Here is an 18,559-nt window from a genome sequence, read left to right as displayed (position 1 = left end):
GCAGCCAGTATGAAACAGGTTTAGTACTACTGACAAGCTCTGTATTCTGAGACTCTATACTAGAATGGGGCAGAAGCTCTAATAAAAAAACAGCATCCTCTCCCTTTTAACTGTTCGTTGTCTTTTTCTTCCATTTTTCCATAAAGATGGGATAGAAAAGAAAAAAAAACAGATTGTGGATTATTCCCAGGTGTGACATGCTAATGTGTTTAATTTATTAACAATCGCATGTTGGGGATGTACAACTAGTTTGAATTGGATGTATATCGGTATTCGATTATTGATGCCTTGATCCACATAGCAAGTGTGACATGTTAAAGTGTATATCGGTATTCGATTATTGATGCCTTATGCAAATAGCTTGACCAACACGGGAGATCTTCATACCAGTAAAGTTGGATTGAAGAAGCAACAACGAATCACTATTGTGATTATTTCTCCCTGTGTTTCAAGGTATGCGTGTTGTTGTAGAGGCCAGTTGAGTTTGTGGTTTGCAATATACACTGTTTAGCGTGTGAGAGAGAAGATAATGTTTAGTAATGTTTATTTACTTTTGAATGTGCGAGTCCCGGGTCATGCACATGTATGTAACATTCAGTACGCTACCTTCGGCCGCCATTACCGTTACCATTATTAGTGTCTATGACGGTCATAGCAAGGAATTTATGTTATTGATATTTCATTGTTTACCCTGTTGAATAGTTGAGAAGGACTTCTCGAAGTTGTAAAAAGAAAAGATAAAACAAGTTACGACCGTTTATTGAACGGGTGTAATTGTACATTATGTTTTGGGTTCTAACGTGTTGCTAATATATATTCATATACTTATACATATATATATATATATATATATATATATATATATATATATATATATATATATATATATATATATATATATATATATATATATATATATATATATATATATATGGGTAAAGATACTAGTAAAGTTGGATTGAAGAAGCAAGCAACAACGAATCACTATTGTGATTATTTCTCCCCGCGTTTCAAGAATAAATACAGGGTACAACACAGGCAGCTAGATAAAAATACCTTCTCCCGGATTTATTGTAAAACAAAGAATATGAAAATCTGAATAAATGAAGACAGCTTACGATGCAGCTTTTACGCAATATAAGAGACAAAAGATGATGTGGAAGATTTTTGTGCAGACAGAGCAAATCTGATGACAAAATGTTTTAGATCATATAAACCCCCCGCCCCACCCCCCAAGAAAGGAAAGAGGGAGATGAGAATGAAAAAGCTCTTTCAGATTGCAGTATTTTTGAAGAATTACACCACGGGCAGATCACCATAAGTGAAAAATATCTCACAATCTCAGACAGGACCTCTTAATCTTACCTCATACTCTCATTCAACACACAGCGCATTTTCATCCATTTTCTTCCCAGTTTCATTTATTTTTCCAGCCTCAGAGTCACTGTACAATCTGCCAAAGCTTGCATTTTTACACCCCTTTAAAATATGCAGCGTGTATTCTGTCGGAATGAATTCTTTAAAAATAACTATGAACTGTTACTAAATTGGCTGTCAGTTGGATTTTGTTTATAAATGGACCCATAGGTGAGCCATGTGTTATGCTTAAAAGGTAATGTTTATATTAAACTTTTGAAAAAGCGTGATAACGAAAACCATAGAAGTGTGACAAAGCAGAATTCATAATTTGTTTCATTGCAAAAACAGAGTCCATAACATATCGAGTTCTGCAATGTATCTGATAAAGCTTCACTTACTAGGGTAGGTTGTGGTTTAGAACACATTACAAATTCAGTACCATCTGGATGAAAGTTAGATTCAAGGCAGTTTCCTAACCAATTGCTAATTTGCATAAATTGCACTCCCCAAAGAGAAGTTAGTTGTTATTTAACAACAAATCACACTTACACTGACGAGCATCTGAGGGAAGGGTCCACGAGAATTTTCGGCAACATTTATTGGGGGGATGACCCAGTCTCTCTTCTGCCTTCGTAGACCCTTGGAGGTGTTCCGGCTGGCTCCCGAGAACATGATGATGGGCAGCAGTTGTTTGAATGTTTCCTTCTCTTTCCTTTCAGCAACATTTCCATCTTTGGTTGTGACCTTCAAGACAAAAAAAGGTTGATTACTTAAAGCTAGATGTTCTTGTTAATGCTCATGTCATGTTTTGTTGCGGTTTTGGTGGTTGTGTGTGTTTCCTTGTGTGTCCTGTCCACGGGATTGTATGAGTTTCACCTGCTGTATCTTTCCTGGCTCTCCTTCACTTGTGTGACCCAGGTGTTTGTTCTTGTCACCATCCCCTGTCTGTGTATTTAAACCCCGTGTTTGTGTGTGTCGGCGTGTGAGTATTTTCTGTCTTTGGTTATGTCGCCTTTTCGTCAGTATGTGTCTTTGTCCTTCCCCGTTGAGTTTGTTCCTTTGTTAATTTTCCAAGTTTTATGTTTGTAAGGGTTTTTATGTAGGTGTTTTTCATTAAACCTTAAGTTTGTGCCCTTGCAGTCCCTTTTTGTTGTCTGCTTCCTGTGCCTAGGGTCCCAGTCCTCTCCGCAGGCAAGGCAATTATAAAAGTTCAATGTCATTAAAAGCTTAGTTGAGTGAATTAAACTAACATTTTCTCAGAAATTGGCTTTGCTGTTTACTTACAGAGACTACTATTTCTGAACTACAAAGAGATGAAAAGGCAAGTAGCGTAGTTTCTTTTAAACAAAAACACAATATCCAGTTCTTATGTAAATAAAATAGAGTATTGCCCACTACTCCTTGTCAAATTGAAACCATCTTTATTACAGTATTTTAAAATGATAAGCTCTGACGTGTGTAGTTGCATTATCATTATTGCATCATGTTCTGATAGGTGTAAACAAAATTATATAGTATAAGACTGGAAACCAAAAATATCGAAGCTGCTAATCGTTCCAGGAATATGCCCATAAAGTGAGAGCTTGTGGTGGGAGTACCAATCTGATTCACAACACCATGGTATCAGATGTGATACCACTCCATCACACAAAAAAAGAAAAAACATTTTAACAAAATATAATTTCTTTCAAAAATATTACTATTATAATATGAGACTCCCCGTTTCTTCCCGCAGAAACAAATGTCAGTTATTCATAATGAGAGCTGTAATGTTTACATGAAGGGCAGATATTCCATATCAATATATTCAAGAATTTGTTCTAAAGTGGCAATCTCTTGTTGGTATGAGTTCTGAATGATGCAACATGTGCTCAGGGGTTGTATTACACAGTAGAGTCAAAGGTTGGATTAGGTTGCTAATGCTCTGAATGTGTTGTGCAGGTTTTTTATGAACATACCCCAGGATACGAGGTTGGACAAACATGTCAAGAAAGCAGGCACAACCATCATTGCTGAAGCAGTGCATAACTTCTGCTCTCTATCTCAATCACTCTCCCCTGAGCTATCTCTTGCTCACATACTCCCCCAAGCCCTCTCCTTGCAGTGATATTGTTTTTCTCCCTGACAGATTGTTTCAATAACATGATTCCTGTAGCACTCCTATGTGTATGGCTGATGCAGTGACGTGTAAAAACAACAGCAGAGGTTTGCTGAGTCGTGGCAGGAAGTAAACAGTTATGTGTGTGTGTTTGTGAGAGAGAGTTTATTTTTGCATCTATAAATAGTAAAGGGTCTGGCCTGACGGATGAGTGGTTAGCCTGTTGGCCTGGCAGTTTCTGGGGTTGAGGGTTCAAACCCAGGTCGGTACTCACTGTGTGGAGTTGGCATGTTCTCCCTGGGTTTACTTGGGTTTTCTCCAGGTACTCCGGTTTCCTCCCACATCCCAAAATCATGCAAGGTACGCTTGTTGAACACTTTAAATTGCCCCTAGGTATGAATTGGTGTCTGTCTCGTCGAGCCCCACGATTGTCTGGCCACCAATTCAGGGTGTCCCCCACCTGGTGCCCAAAGTTAGCGGGGATAGGCTCCAGCACCCCCATGTCCCTTGTGAGGATAAAGCAGTTCAGAAAATGAATGAAGGGAATGGACAAATTTCATATTTTCACAGTTTTTACTTGTTTGAACATCCTACCGCACACATGTTAAACCAAAACCTCAACATTCAACTAAAATCTGTGACTGCTAATGTTGAGTAAGAATTGCTTGATTCAATAAAAACATCACTTTGGAATGTGCAAGGTTTCAATTTTAGTAAACTTTTAAAACGACGTAAAGGAGTTGCAGTGACTTCCCCAGGGAATTTACCGAAGAGTAGAACATTCCATTTGGGTACTAAGTTGGAAGGCCCTTCATCAGCAGTGTTGTCCAGTGTCCTTATTCCAACCCACCGGTGAATTGGGACACAGCTGTTTGTCACAAATGAATGTAATTCAAACCAAAATAATTGGTTGGTGAACAACGATGCACCACCATCTTGTTGCTCAAAGTTACACTATACTTTAATCAAAATTAAATTTAGGGAAAAAATGCTTTCAAACCAAATGAATACAGGTGGACTGCAATTTGAAAAGCCAGCAGTAAAGGAAAAGGTAACACAATGGAGCAGATTAGGTGTGTGGGTGTTTTTACTCAAGAGAAAATCAAAAGTTATATCTGTGACTACGATTCTGTGAATCCCGAATGACAGCCAGAGGCGGTGCTGGAAGCCCTGAATGATCCATTCACGCATGTCCAGTGCAAGTATTAATACCAAGCCCCCTGGTGCTGGAACCTATCCCAGCTGACTCCGGGTCAGAGGCAGGAGACACCCTGGAATGGTGGCCAGCCGATCGCAGGGCACAAGGAGACGGACAAACCAATAAAGTATACACATGAAGCAACAGAGCAGTAACAGCTTGAGTGGTACAATGTTGACAATTATCAAATGATAGGTTACATCAAAGTGACCCTTCTTTCAGAAATTGAAAAGATCTGAGTATGAATGCAAGAGCATTTTGGGATTCCTTTCATAATATAATGTACATAAAATGTCACTCTTCCATGCACATAAATATGCAACTGGTGAATCTCCACCAAACACATGGACATTTAAATGCTTGGTGTACTGTTTGGCAGGTGTGCTCAAACATGCACAAAATTGTTTGCTTTTAGGCATTGTCACCATACCAAAATCTGACAGACACCAGCCAGTTCTCTACAAATGTATTATTTTACTTATGCGAGAGCCAAATCTTACTGGAGGTCATTGGCTCACATTGCACTGGTGTATTATGGAAAGCTAAAAAAAGTAGTATTTTGTGCAATAAAAATTTTGAAATGACGAAAAAAGTTGCAGTACATTAGCTGACCCCCATATCTTTTTTAAGATGAATAATGTTCTCCATCCCTCCCTTTTTTTCAAATGCGCAAACAGGTATGAGTGAATTCCCAAAGGAGAGATACTGGGAGGAAAAAAGATGAAGAAATAAACAAGAGAGAAATAGACTTGTAATGCACCCGCTAGGGCTGCAAGAAGCCTAGAGGGTGCGCCTTTTGCCAACCACGGTGGATTACTGATCAAAACATGCTGCTCGGATGCACTCCCACGTTTTATTCTTACACAGAAAAAGTACAGACACTGATCAAAGAAAAAAGATGCCTTGCACTGGCATCGAGCAGAACTTCTATCAGATATCCGAAATGTTGTAATGACCATCGTTTAGTTAATGAAAATAAATATCAGGGTCACTGATGAAAAAGTGTCAAATTAGGTCGAGTTGTTGTTGTTTTTTAGGAAAACAAATATTGTGTAATATAGTCTAGTATTTAGCATTGAAATGACAAACAACTTAAAAAAACACACCTGCACTCATGTAAAATTGTACAAGAGCTACTGAATGTGGAATGGTTGCAGCCCCCACAGTTATAGTGCCTTCAGCCTTTGCCAACTGGCGAGGGGCCCAGCTCATCCCCTCCTCACCATTGCTTCCTAAAAAAAATCAGCATGCTTTAATGTCAGCCACGCCCCCACTACCAAGACATTTGGAAGGTGTTACTCAAAGCACATTGTTTATTATTTTTTTGGGGTGCTCCTGAACTTTGTATCTAGGCCTGGTCTTGCTGTATATAGTACATACCATATATGAAGAATATATCAATGTCAGTCATGGTCAATCCATGAATCACTCGCTCACTTCACATTCTCCGCAGGACAGTGCCATTAGCTGATCCTGCAGGCGCACTCACCTCCACCAATTGGTCGTTGGCCCAACAAGCTTCCCCCTGTGTTTATGTTTGAAAAAATAACTGACCTAATTTCTTCCTATTGATGCCAAGAACTAGTAGTTTTACAACAAAGTAAATGTAGAATATGCTTTCAACTCCTTAATTTATGAAGACATATCCTTAGAAAACTCTCGATTGCCTACTTGCCAAGCCAGCGTCACCAATTTGATTTTTTTTCTAATTGTTTTCCCACACGTGCAGATATTTGCAGAAGCGGACACAAGAGTTAATTTCCCACCACCACCGCAAAACACTGATCATACTACCTCCCTATCGTGAGCAAACAATTTATAGAATTCCACCCCCCACTACCCTGACCCATTTTTTGCAACCTTTCTGGGAAATGAACATTTCAAACAACTGCATTGTGTTTTATTCTTGAAAACTGTGATGAGTGCTACACTGTCTTTACCATTATTTTAAATAAAATGCTTTAAAGGGCAAGAGACTATGTTTGGTATTGAAAATTATAAAATAACCCCATATAGACCCACTTATGTGAATGTCCAATTGTTATGTTATATTATAAATTAGTATCATTTTTTTTCATTTTGAAAAAAATATACATTATGAAAAAAAATAAATGTTAAGAAAAACAAAATTAAAATGAATGAAAACAGAAATGCACTCTAGGCCCCCAATAAAACTGAAGGGTTGGGTCAAGGACAACAGTTTTTCAGAGCGTTCAAATTAGTGTACAGGGTGGCACACAAAAAATGTCTCTATGGCATTTCAAGTTTCACTTGTAAGGTAGCATATTGCCAGAGGGCATACTGATTGATGGAAAAATTAGTTGTAGCGTCTTTTCCGGACTTCCGGACGTATATTTCTTCTTGGTTTCTGATAAAATAAAACATTCCCCTCCGAAAAATGTGATGTATCCCCTAGTAACGTATATATTTTTTCCTATTTGTTGTTCTTTGGCTGATGCGATTTATTATATACCCAGCTGTGACTTACAGTTTAAAAAATAAGGTAGTATGAAATGCAATAAAAACAGTTAACTGGTTTGATGTTGTAATATCAGGTATCAGTGTGCCAGTTGAAAATGATTTTCCTTTCTTTTTTGTTTTTTTGAGCAGCTGATGAGGGACGTTTAACGCTTAACACAATCATTGGGTATCTTTGTGTTCACCGAATATTGACTTTGTTATTTCCTAATTAGTTATTGCTCTGTTTCACAAAGTGTGCATGGCTTGGCTGTTGTTATTATTGACCAGACTCTAAAGATTTGTATTCATGGAGGATCAAGATTATTTTTCTTTTTTACCAAGTCAGCAAAGGTGGCACATCATTGTTAACATAACTGTTAGGGATTGGTCTTGTTATGTTTTTTTCCCCCTGTGTGACCTGTCCATGTGATTGCCCATTGAGTTCACCTGTTGTCTCCCTGCCCCTGGGGTATCTCCTGCTTGCTGCATCTTGTGTTACCTAGGTGTTTCTGATTGTGTCGTCAAAAAATGTCTGTCTATTTAAACCATGTGTGTTTGTCACTCCTTGTCGGATCGTCTGCGTTGTTATGCCCATGTCTCGTGATCTTCACTTCCCAGCGTCCTGCTCGTCAGGTTTGGTTTTATTATCTGATTCCATAATCTTTGTTGTTTTCTGAACATCCTGCCTTAGTTATTACAGTTTTTGTTAGTGCAATACACTCCTTGTCTGCTTCCCCGTGTTTGGGTCCAACTAAGCTCTACGCAACCACAGCCCAGCAGATTGTGACAATAACACCACAAACTTGCATAATTTGATATGAAAGAGAGTGACGTTGCGAAAGAGAGTGAGAGGTAGAGAGAGATTTCAAATTGGCATGGTCGTCAGTGTTTGTGCGTGTATGTTTATACCCCATTTGAATTAAAATAACTCATTACAAACAAACAGCAAAGCAGTAATCACACGTTTCAGTTAAACATTCCTTTCACTACAATTGAGAGCTGATGTTTATGAGTAATCTAAAGCTGGGCAACAGTCATGCCTGTACGGTGATAGTAGTTGATTAGAAGAGGACATGTCAAGGACCTGTGGGGTACCCAAGGCATAGGATGATATCAACTAACAGTTTATGGATGAGGGCAATCACTCTTTCCCCTTTTGCTGAAAGATTCTATTACGTTTAACCATGAGCTACTCGACTTTTTTCTCCTGTTCACTTCCACAGACCCCACAGAGTGCTGACCTGATTTATGGCTGTTAGCCTCACGGATGGTAGGAATGTAAAGAAATATCGAGATGGCTTCCTAATTAAAAATCAAATATGATGGTGTGTTGACTTACTTCATTTTCATTTTGTTTATGCGAAGGGGGATCTATCAGTGCTAGCTGGATCACAGTCTTCCAGACTTGAGAGTAAGGCCCCCTTGCTGTTAGTTTAAACTGGACTGGGTCATCCAAGGAAGCTCCCGTTCCCTCAGCAAAGATAGACCCATCTGGTGACACATTGAAGTTAGGATCGCTGCTCTTGAAAACCACTGCTGTGTTTCCCACGCAGTCGTCAAATTTTACTGTAGAAGAGAGAAGAAACATTTAAGAGTTTACTCTAAGCATCTGATAATTAATGATGCAGGCAATTTAGAAAGACTATTACAATGTGAAGTGTGGCTCTAAACTGAATGTTAATATACTCGTTTCAGCAAAAATACCCAAAAATTAGGAAGAGCTTCAAAAATCTCATCTCATTTTCTGAACCACTTTATCTTCTTTAGGGTTGCGGGGGGTGCTGGAGCCTATCCCAGCTGATTCCAGGCCAGAGGCAGGGGACACCCTGGATCAGTGGCCAGCCGATCGCAGGGCACAAGGAAACGGGCAACCATGCACTCGTACTCATACCTAGGGGCAGAGTGTCCAATCAGCCTACCATGCATGTTTTTGGGATGTGGGAGGAACCCGGAGTACCCGGAGGAAACCCACGCAGGCCCGGGGAGAACATGCAAACTGCACACAGGTGGACCTGACCTGGATTTTAACCCAGGACCCCAGAGCTGTGAGGCCGACATGCTAACCACTCACGTCACCGGGCCGCAGCTTCAAAAATTATGTGCAAAATACATTTATAATTACAGTCTACACCCCCCCCCCCCCCCCCACACACACACACAAACACACACCTACATGCAATACTAAGCCGTCAGCTGAAATCCCATCCTGTTAATTTGTGAAATACTTCTACAATTTACTAAATTACAGATGCTTTGTCTACCTGCTTCATGAGCCTTAGGACACATAAATCTATTTTTTTTCCGTCTGCAGCAGAATAGGCAGCATATTAATGTTGTTTTTTTAAATTATCATTTCAAAGTTAAAATGTATTTAGCCTAAAATTAACACATGTGAATCACTTAAAGCCAGGCTCTCAACAAACCTAATCCCATTTTTTCAGTTCGATCAGTCTCTCAAATTATTCTCTAGTGCTAAAGGAAGGATTCATGACAAAGCCCACTATACATGCACAATTACAACTACATAAGTCTCAATTTTCTTATTTCTTTTAATCAAATATGTATAATGAATGTGGAAACACATTTATGGATACATTTTGAGGCTTTTAACGAGTTATTCTCTGACAAATTAAATTAATTTCTCAACTCTGACACACCTGCTAATCACACAGCACCTTTGCCTTATGTAGTTAAAAATCGCTGCATGTCCCAAAATGGCTATTCCTACTCAACAGATGAACATACAGCCAGCATTTTCCTCCTCAATGGGAACATGTTTTCCACCCCATGGAAAGACACATAATACTTCAGGGAGAAATATGAAATGAATAAAAAAACTGCTGGGATGCAAGAGAAGGGATTAAATTAATATGTTGCCAAAGAAAAGCATTCATCACATTTTATTGATTCAAAACAGTGCATGGATGCTGCAAGGTGGAAATACAGGACAGAAAACAGCCATCCACACACCCCAACTTCTTGAACTATTATAGGATGTATTTACTGTTTACTGAAGTGCAGCTATACCGGAACCATATTTTATTTTACTATATTATCTGTATTATCTGCAATTAAATGAACACAGTTCAAACAGGGATGAGGCAAGCGAGTGCTTACAATTCTGCAATCATTGCTTTCTTGCCTCAAGGCACAGTACAGACACTCCTCAACTTACGAACGCAATTGGTTCCGAGCGATTGTTCATAAATTGAATTTGTTTTTAAGTTGATTTAGTGCTATACAGACGCTCCTCTACTTACGAACATTCAACTTACGAACAACGGTACATACGAACATGTCTGCAAATTGCGTTTAAGTCCAAAAATGTTCGCAAGTCCAATTTTGTATTTCGCGTCTTTTTCGGAGTAGTACTTCTTTCCGCCGCTAATACCGACGCCTGGCGCTGTGAGAGCTCAGCTCACCCAGCATCTACCTTCTTCGTTGCAATGCGGAAGTGCGTGAATGTATCTCCAGTGTGCAAAGAACCTTTTTCATTTGTATCATTAAATATCTCATGCATCCAATATTGAATATGGTTGGTAAAAAGCTAAAGGCTTCTATTGAGGGAGTTGCAAGGAAGAGGCAAGCCATTTCATTTGAAACGAGTGGCAATAATAACGAAGCTTGATGCGCGTCAGAAAGTGGTGAGCGTTGCACATTCAGTACCATTTATAAACAGAAAGATCGAGCAGCAGGACCCAAATATTGAACGTTGCACAAAGTTTGCAAATCAATTGAATGATGCCATACAGTGCTACTGCATCATTTATGATGAAAAAAAGAAGAAAACTGTGCAATCGTCATTAGGTCGCTTCTTTTGGCCAGTTTCTAATACATAAATCTATCTCTCTCTCTACAGTACTGTACATATTCTCTCCATTTTATTAAATGTTTTTTTTTCAGTACAAACCAATGCGTGTTACTTATACAAGCCTTAAACATACAAATGCACTTATATAAACCTTCAATATACTTATATAGGCCTTAAACATAAATTATAATACAAAATATAGCACTAAATCAACTTACAAACAAATTCAACTTATGAACAATCGCTCGGAACCAATTGCGTTCGTAAGTTGAGGAGTGTCTGTATTTTGTATTATAATTTATGTTTAAGGCCTATATAAGTATATTGAAGGTTTATATAAGTGCATTTGTATGTTTAAGGCTTGTATAAGTAACACGCATTGGTTTGTACTGAAAAAAAAACATTTAATAAAATGGAGAGAATATGTACAGTACTGTAGAGAGAGAGATAGATTTATGTATTAGAAACTGGCCAAAAGAAGCGACCTAATGACGATTGCAGTTTTCTTCTTTTTTTCATCATAAATGATGCAGTAGCACTGTATGGCATCATTCAATTGATTTGCAAACTTTGTGCAACGTTCAATATTTGGGTCCTGCTGCTCGATCTTTCTGTTTATAAATGGTACTGAATGTGCAACGCTCACCACTTTCTGACGCGCATCAAGCTTCGTTATTATTGCCACTCGTTTCAAATGAAATGGCTTTCCTCTTCCTTGCAACTCCCTCAATAGAAGCCTTTAGCTTTTTACCAACCATATTCAATATTGGATGCATGAGATATTTAATGATACAAATGAAAAAGGTTCTTTGCACACTGGAGATACATTCACGCACTTCCGCATTGCAACGAAGAAGGTAGATGCTGGGTGAGCTGACCTCTCACAGCGCCAGGCGTCGGTATTAGCGGCGGAAAGAAGTACTACTCCGAAAAAGACGCGAAATACAAAATTGGACTTGCGAACATTTTTGGACTTAAACGCAATTTGCAGACATGTTCGTATGTACCGTTGTTCGTAAGTTGAATGTTCGTAAGTAGGGGAGCGTCTGTATTCTCTTCTAGTGATTTAAATGTCTAGACACACTAAAGGAAACCCAGAGCTGAAAGCTGTCAGTTGTCTTTTTAAACAATCACCTCAGATATTTTGGACAGCCGTCCACCCGACTTGGCTTTATTGGGCCCTCAATATTACTTGTGTGTATCCTGTGTTGCTATTATTTTCTATTGAAACTGATGGGTAGAAATGCAGAAAGATTTGACATTCTGTCCACTCAGAAGATAGTATGTAATCAGAATTAAACAGGACATGTGTAACAAATATGACCAAGACTTGTGGTAAAAGGCAACCCTTAATTAGCTTGGTTAGGCACAAAAATGTACATTCAGCTTTTGTGTCTATTATTTTTGTTCAATCATTGTGCCATCTCATTAATAGCATTTTAAAATCAATATTATTTACAACTTGCACAACAAAAAATACAAAGAAAATTATATTATATATTTGACTGTGTCTCTTTGCAGGTGCCAGGTCAAACTGACATATTATCTTTACATTCTTATTGGTAAATGCTCTTTTCTTGCCCCGCCTTCCACAGCCGCATCCTGTCGTTATTAACGTCAGACCTTTCCTCTATATACAAGTAGTGTGTCGGTAAGAAATGCACCCAATGAGTTGAGAGGCCAAAGTCATAAAGTGACATCTTCAGAATTTGGAATTTAGTGCATCCACAAGGCGCACCAACTGACTGGGGCCAGTCCTTTTTAGAGAAAAATTTAGATTGTGCAATACAAGATTACTACCATTCCTTGCAACAATTTCCATCAACAAACTATGGATGATTCTGATTTAACAAAGGCATCTGAACTTTATACACGAAGGCACTCATAAAAATGATTTAACATGCAAAAGAACCAATTTTGCACCAAATAAAGAAAAGAATGCCAAGATTATTGAAGCAGTATAAAGAGACCTCCAATAGTTCCTCAGGTCGATGCTGCCAAGAGAGTTTGTTTTTGAATGAGGCAACGGACTAAAAAAGAAGCCCAACGGCACCGACCAAAGCAAAGAACCCACGTTGTGCATTGATCTGGTGTTCAAGCAACTAGCTAGTCACATGGCACAAATACTAACACAACAGACCTGAGGACAGAAACTTTTTTTCCTGAATAAACCAGTAGTTTTCACTTTCACAAAATACAATTATTGCATTAAAATGATTGAATCCACATTATTAAAAATGTATGCAACATCATAATCTGACTGCTCTTTTTTTGTCAGATTAGCACAACCAGACGCAAGGAACATTCCTATCTCTTCTATGCACAACAGTTTTCTCAATTGAAGACAGCACTTTTTTCTGCATATGCTCAAGTGTTTACAATAAAAGCAACATTCATTCATTCAATTTTTGATCCCACTTATCAGTGGGGTGCTGGGGCCTAGGATACCCAGAATTGATTGCCAGCCAATCACAGCGTACAAAGAGACAGACAACTATTTACACTCAGACAGATTTGGAGTCTTTAACCAGCCTACTATTTATGTTTTTGGAATGTGGGGAAAAAAACAGAGGACCAGGAGAAAACCCACGCAAGCCCAGGGAGAACATGGGATTCAACCCTCAAATTCAGAATTGTGAAGTCAATGCGCTAATCACTCATCCACTGGGCTCCCCAAATAAAGCAACATTTCATACATAAAAAAGGGGTAAGTCTCATCAGAAGGAAAGCCATTAAAGAAAAGTCTACATAGCATCATCACCGCGTAGCCTAGTAGAGACAGAAAGAGTTTGGCAAGACAGATCTTAAGGCAAATAACTATGTCTCTTAAGAAAGACAGTCATAGTTGTCACTTGGAGGATTTCCAACTCAAAGACATATCTACTCTCACTCGGTTTACTAATCAAAGGTATCTTTTCAATCTAAGACGCCAAACATAAAGGACACAGAAGAGTTGTGACGAGTGTTAAAAGCAAAAGTGAAAGGGAAATACTCAAGGGATAGGGACAGATGGATAGAAAATGCGTGAAGGTGGTAGTCAGGAGGTGAAATAAATTGAACATTAAAGAAGAGAAACTGCTTATCGGCAGATTGAAAATTTGCAAGTTTAAATATTTTTACTGAGAGCTACATTATGTCACTCTACTTATACATTTACAAGGAAACGCCTCAAAGCAAATATAAAAATAAAGGATGAAATGAGCAGACAGAGAGTTTATTTTGTTCGGGACTAGTTTGGGTCAGAACTGTAAATGGCTGTTTATATTTTTTCTTTTTATAGGTTTCACATTCTTGTAATGTTTTGCTTTCTGGTCCTCCAATGTCTAGTTTTGAAAGCCTGCAAAATTTCACACTACTCCAGGCTGACGTGAAATGGCTGTCTATTCACTTATGATGCTTATGTTGCAATTTCAAGGTCATGCTACTTATAAAATATTACAAGACTATGCCAGTGGAAATTAGTGCCTTGGTGATGTGAAATCTGACAAAAAAACGGATGCAAAGACTTTAAAAGGCACTGCAGTATGTTTTTCTGTTAAAAATGTTGTTTCTGTACGATCATTTAATTTTTTTGCTAAAGGTGGAAGCTCAGTGACTTGTTAAACCTCTCAGCCTAAATGTGGCAATAGTGCAATAATCCTGTAATTTATATTCAGTAGATTTTTTTTTTAAATTTTACCTTAGGACTTGCCTCTACACTGGCTTTTACTTAAAAGCACATGTTGTCCATGGAAATGCTTCTTTTATTTCCGAAGTGGTGGGGCTAGTTGGGAGTAACTGATACTAATGTATAATGTACTGGCTTCATATATACCAGCCTAGCTCAGTTTGGATGTGGTCATCTTCCTCTGAGACACAGTTGAAGGAGTCCAGTTTTGGATCATCAGGAAGAATCATTCTCCTTAAACTCCTAAAAATTGTGTCTCATTATATCAAATGGATTTTCAAGTTGTTTTTGATATCATTGTTGTTCTATAATTTGTTAAATGTTGCTCACTTGATACCTATATTGTTGCCCGGACAACCCAGACTGGAAAGGATCTCCCATCTGTTAAACCTTGTTGGGGTTTTAATCCTTGCTTCTTTTGCAACTCAGATCTGGCAATGCCAAAATTGTGTGTCAACTGTGTGCCTATGAATCACTTTGAGACATTAATTGTAATTAACACTTATTAACATAAATGTGACATGAGGAGACTCATGTTACATGTTTAGATTAGAACCCATGAGCTGAGGGAGTAGGGAGTGGGTGCGTCCTAAAACCGGAATTTTGGCTCAAGCAGGCACTGCCACACTGTATAGGTAATGGCTGCTCAGATGGCTGTTAAAACAGGTTAACTGGGCCAGCGTCCTGTGAGATCGAAGCAGATGGGTAGTGAGAATGAGATGAGAGACCAAGAGAGAATAAGCGACTAAGGAGGAGAGGGGGGTCGATAGAGGATACAGTGATAGATGAAGAGGACCGGCCAATGCAAAAAAAAAGCAGTATGGATGTTGATTAGAGTTACAACAGAGACTTTGCAGATTAATCAGAGCAGACATTCTACATAAAATTTGGCCCACAACAACATACCCAGTTCCACTTTCAATTTGCCATGACTATGAAAGACAATCAAAGCATTGTTTGAAGCAGATCGTAGAGGTTGCTGAATGTTTGATGGCTATCCTGGGGAGTTGTTCATCTTTCAACCCCTTCAAGTTGCCCAAAGTATACGCAGAATAGACTGGCTCTGTAACTGTAGCATAGACCATTCTTGTAGCAATTATATAAACTGTCAGTTGTTGTCTGTCAACATCTAACAGTTTGAAAATCTTCCTCCATTATAAACAAAGAAGAATAGGCTAATCCGTTTGGAATGCACACACCACAACTTTTCACTCAAGAATCCTTCAGATTTGAAGAAAGACAGACAGAAAACCAAAATAGTAAAAGGACAAACAATGGTGTGCGATACTTTGGAATTAAGACTGCATACTCTGGACCCAAATGGAAATTATGACATACAATCTAATAGTCTGTGGAGCATGCTACTGTCCATCATATCTATAGATGTCATAATAAATAAATAATCTATTTGCACGTGTAACCTAACCTCTAACCCTAAAACAAAACAAAAAGTAAAATGAGAAAAACTGTCAGAACTAGCATAAACGAAGGAACTGAGTCTTTTGGAAATTAAGTCTGGCCTTAGCAGTGATTAGTAGAGACAGCAAAGAAGCAACAGTAGGATTTGGAAGAATGTATTCTCTCTCGTCAAGAGAAAATCCCTCTGTTGCAATTAAAAGAGTCAGAATAAGAATAAAAAGCAGGCCCTAAATATCCCCTTTTTAATTGCAAAAACTCAAAATGTGCCAGTGTAAAAGGTTATGCATAATTCAAATAATCAAATAAAGAAGAGTTTGCCTTTTACTTTGTCTTATAGTGGTTATAGTGGTCATATTCACATTGTGAGATGTTGTGGCTCAGTAGTAGAGTTGTGGTTCCCCAAAGCGGAGGTTGTGGGTTTTATTCCCCACCCTGGTGACTTTGCCCATGTATTCATGAGCAAGATACTAAACCTCATGTTGCTCCTGAGGCTGTGTCATTAGTAGGTAAATGGGCATATAGCTGGATATGGGAAGAAACCGGAGTACCTGCAGAAAACCCAAGGGGAGTACATGGAACCTCCACACAGTGAGGACCGACCTGGGATCGAACCCAAGGCCCCGGAACTGTGAGGCCAGTCCGCTAACTACACGGCCGCTGGGTCAGACCATTTACTATTTATAAATGCAAAAAGAAACTCTCAGGAAAATCCTTTGGGTAATTCGTAAAATACATTATATGACCAGCATTTGTTGTATTCTCCAAAATTCATTCATGTATTCATCATCTGTACCGCACATCCTCGCAAAGGCCTACTCCCCAAATTTTGAATCATATTCCTTCTGTATAGTACATTAAAGTTGCGTATTATTGGCGTTGTGTGTACATGTTTTTCAATTTGTCCTGTTCTCGTGTGTGTATAGACAAACTTGCCTCGCCCGTGCCCATCCCACATTTTATACTATTATTGTCCCAAATTAAACACATTATCAATAAGTTGCGGATAATTGGCGTTGTGTGTACATGTTTTTCAATTCGTCCTGTTCTCGTGTGTGTATAGACAAACTTGCCTCGCCCGTGAGAGCGAGAGATTACCTGGTCGATCGCTTTCAACAGTAAACTCTCTCTCTCATGATTATAATTTTGAGAGCGAGCGAATCCGGGAGCAAGCGAATCCGGGGACGAATTGTCCGTCGACGAAATGTCCGGCAACGAATTGTCCGTTGACGAAATGTCCGGCGACAAAATGTCTGTTCGACGAACTGTCCGTCGATGAAACATTCGGTCACGCAGATGACAGTACATAGCCAGTATATTGTAATATTTATTATTAGTACGATAGAAGCTTGTTGGTAAAGGAGCGTTACTCAGAAATCTCTCTCTCTTTCTCTCTCTCTCTCTCTCTCTCTCTCTCTCCCTCTCTCTCCCTCTCTCTCCCTCTCTCTCCCTCTCTCTCCCTCTCTCTCCCTCTCTCTCCCTCTCTCTCCCTCTCTCTCCCTCTCTCTCCCTCTCTCTCCCTCTCTCTCCCTCTCTCTCCCTCTCTCTCCCTCTCTCTCCCTCTCTCTCCCTCTCTCTCTCCCTCTCCCTCTCCCTCTCTCTCTGTCTCTGTCTCTGTCTCTGTCTCTGTCTCTGTCTCTGTCTCTGTCTCTGTCTCTGTCTCTGTCTCTGTCTCTGTCTCTGTCTCTGTCTCTGTCTCTGTCTCTGTCTCTGTCTCTGTCTCTGTCTCTGTCTCTGTCTCTGTCTCTGTCTCTGTCTCTGTCTCTGTCTCTGTCTCTGTCTCTGTCTCTGTCTCTGTCTCTGTCTCTGTCTCTGTCTCTGTCTCTGTCTCTGTCTCTGTCTCTGTCTCTGTCTCTGTCTCTGTCTCTGTCTCTGTCTCTGTCTCTGTCTCTGTCTCTGTCTCTGTCTCTGTCTCTGTCTCTGTCTCTGTCTCTGTCTCTGTCTCTGTCTCTGTCTCTGTCTCTGTCTCTGTCTCTGTCTCTGTCTCTGTCTCTGTCTCTGTCTCTGTCTCTGTCTCTGTCTCTGTCTCTGTCTCTGTCTCTGTCTCTGTCTCTGTCTCTGTCTCTGTCTCTGTCTCTGTCTCTGTCTCTGTCTCTGTCTCTGTCTCTGTCTCTGTCTCTGTCTCTGTCTCTGTCTCTGTCTCTGTCTCTGTCTCTGTCTCTGTCTCTGTCTCTGTCTCTGTCTCTGTCTCTGTCTCTGTCTCTGTCTCTGTCTCTGTCTCTGTCTCTGTCTCTGTCTCTGTCTCTGTCTCTGTCTCTGTCTCTGTCTCTGTCTCTGTCTCTGTCTCTGTCTCTGTCTCTGTCTCTGTCTCTGTCTCTGTCTCTGTCTCTGTCTCTGTCTCTGTCTCTGTCTCTGTCTCTGTCTCTGTCTCTGTCTCTGTCTCTGTCTCTGTCTCTGTCTCTGTCTCTGTCTCTGTCTCTGTCTCTGTCTCTGTCTCTGTCTCTGTCTCTGTCTCTGTCTCTGTCTCTGTCTCTGTCTCTGTCTCTGTCTCTGTCTCTGTCTCTGTCTCTGTCTCTGTCTCTGTCTCTGTCTCTGTCTCTGTCTCTGTCT

General features: G+C 39.6%; 2 protein-coding genes across 3 annotated transcripts in view; one reads left to right on the top strand and one right to left on the bottom strand.

The window, feature by feature from the left end:
* LOC144079002 (cadherin-4-like) overlaps positions 1 to 18,559 on the bottom strand; it is a 248,095-nt gene that overhangs the window by 69,554 nt on the left and 159,982 nt on the right. For both annotated transcript variants that reach the window (XM_077607562.1, XM_077607632.1), the window contains exons 4-5: positions 8,455 to 8,681; positions 1,909 to 2,103 (exon numbers count right to left, since the gene is read on the bottom strand). In XM_077607562.1, coding sequence (XP_077463688.1) covers positions 1,909 to 2,103; positions 8,455 to 8,681 — 422 coding nt within the window. The remainder of the gene's footprint in view (positions 1 to 1,908; positions 2,104 to 8,454; positions 8,682 to 18,559) is intronic.
* The window catches only part of LOC144079136 (cadherin-like protein 26), a 233,655-nt gene that overhangs the window by 124,904 nt on the left and 90,192 nt on the right, over positions 1 to 18,559 (top strand). The window lies entirely within an intron of this gene.

The sequence above is a fragment of the Stigmatopora argus genome, chromosome 1, assembly GCF_051989625.1.
Source record: "Stigmatopora argus isolate UIUO_Sarg chromosome 1, RoL_Sarg_1.0, whole genome shotgun sequence".
In the NCBI taxonomy this organism is placed as follows: Eukaryota; Metazoa; Chordata; class Actinopteri; order Syngnathiformes; family Syngnathidae; genus Stigmatopora; species Stigmatopora argus.
This window is presented reverse-complemented; position numbering and strand designations above follow the sequence as displayed.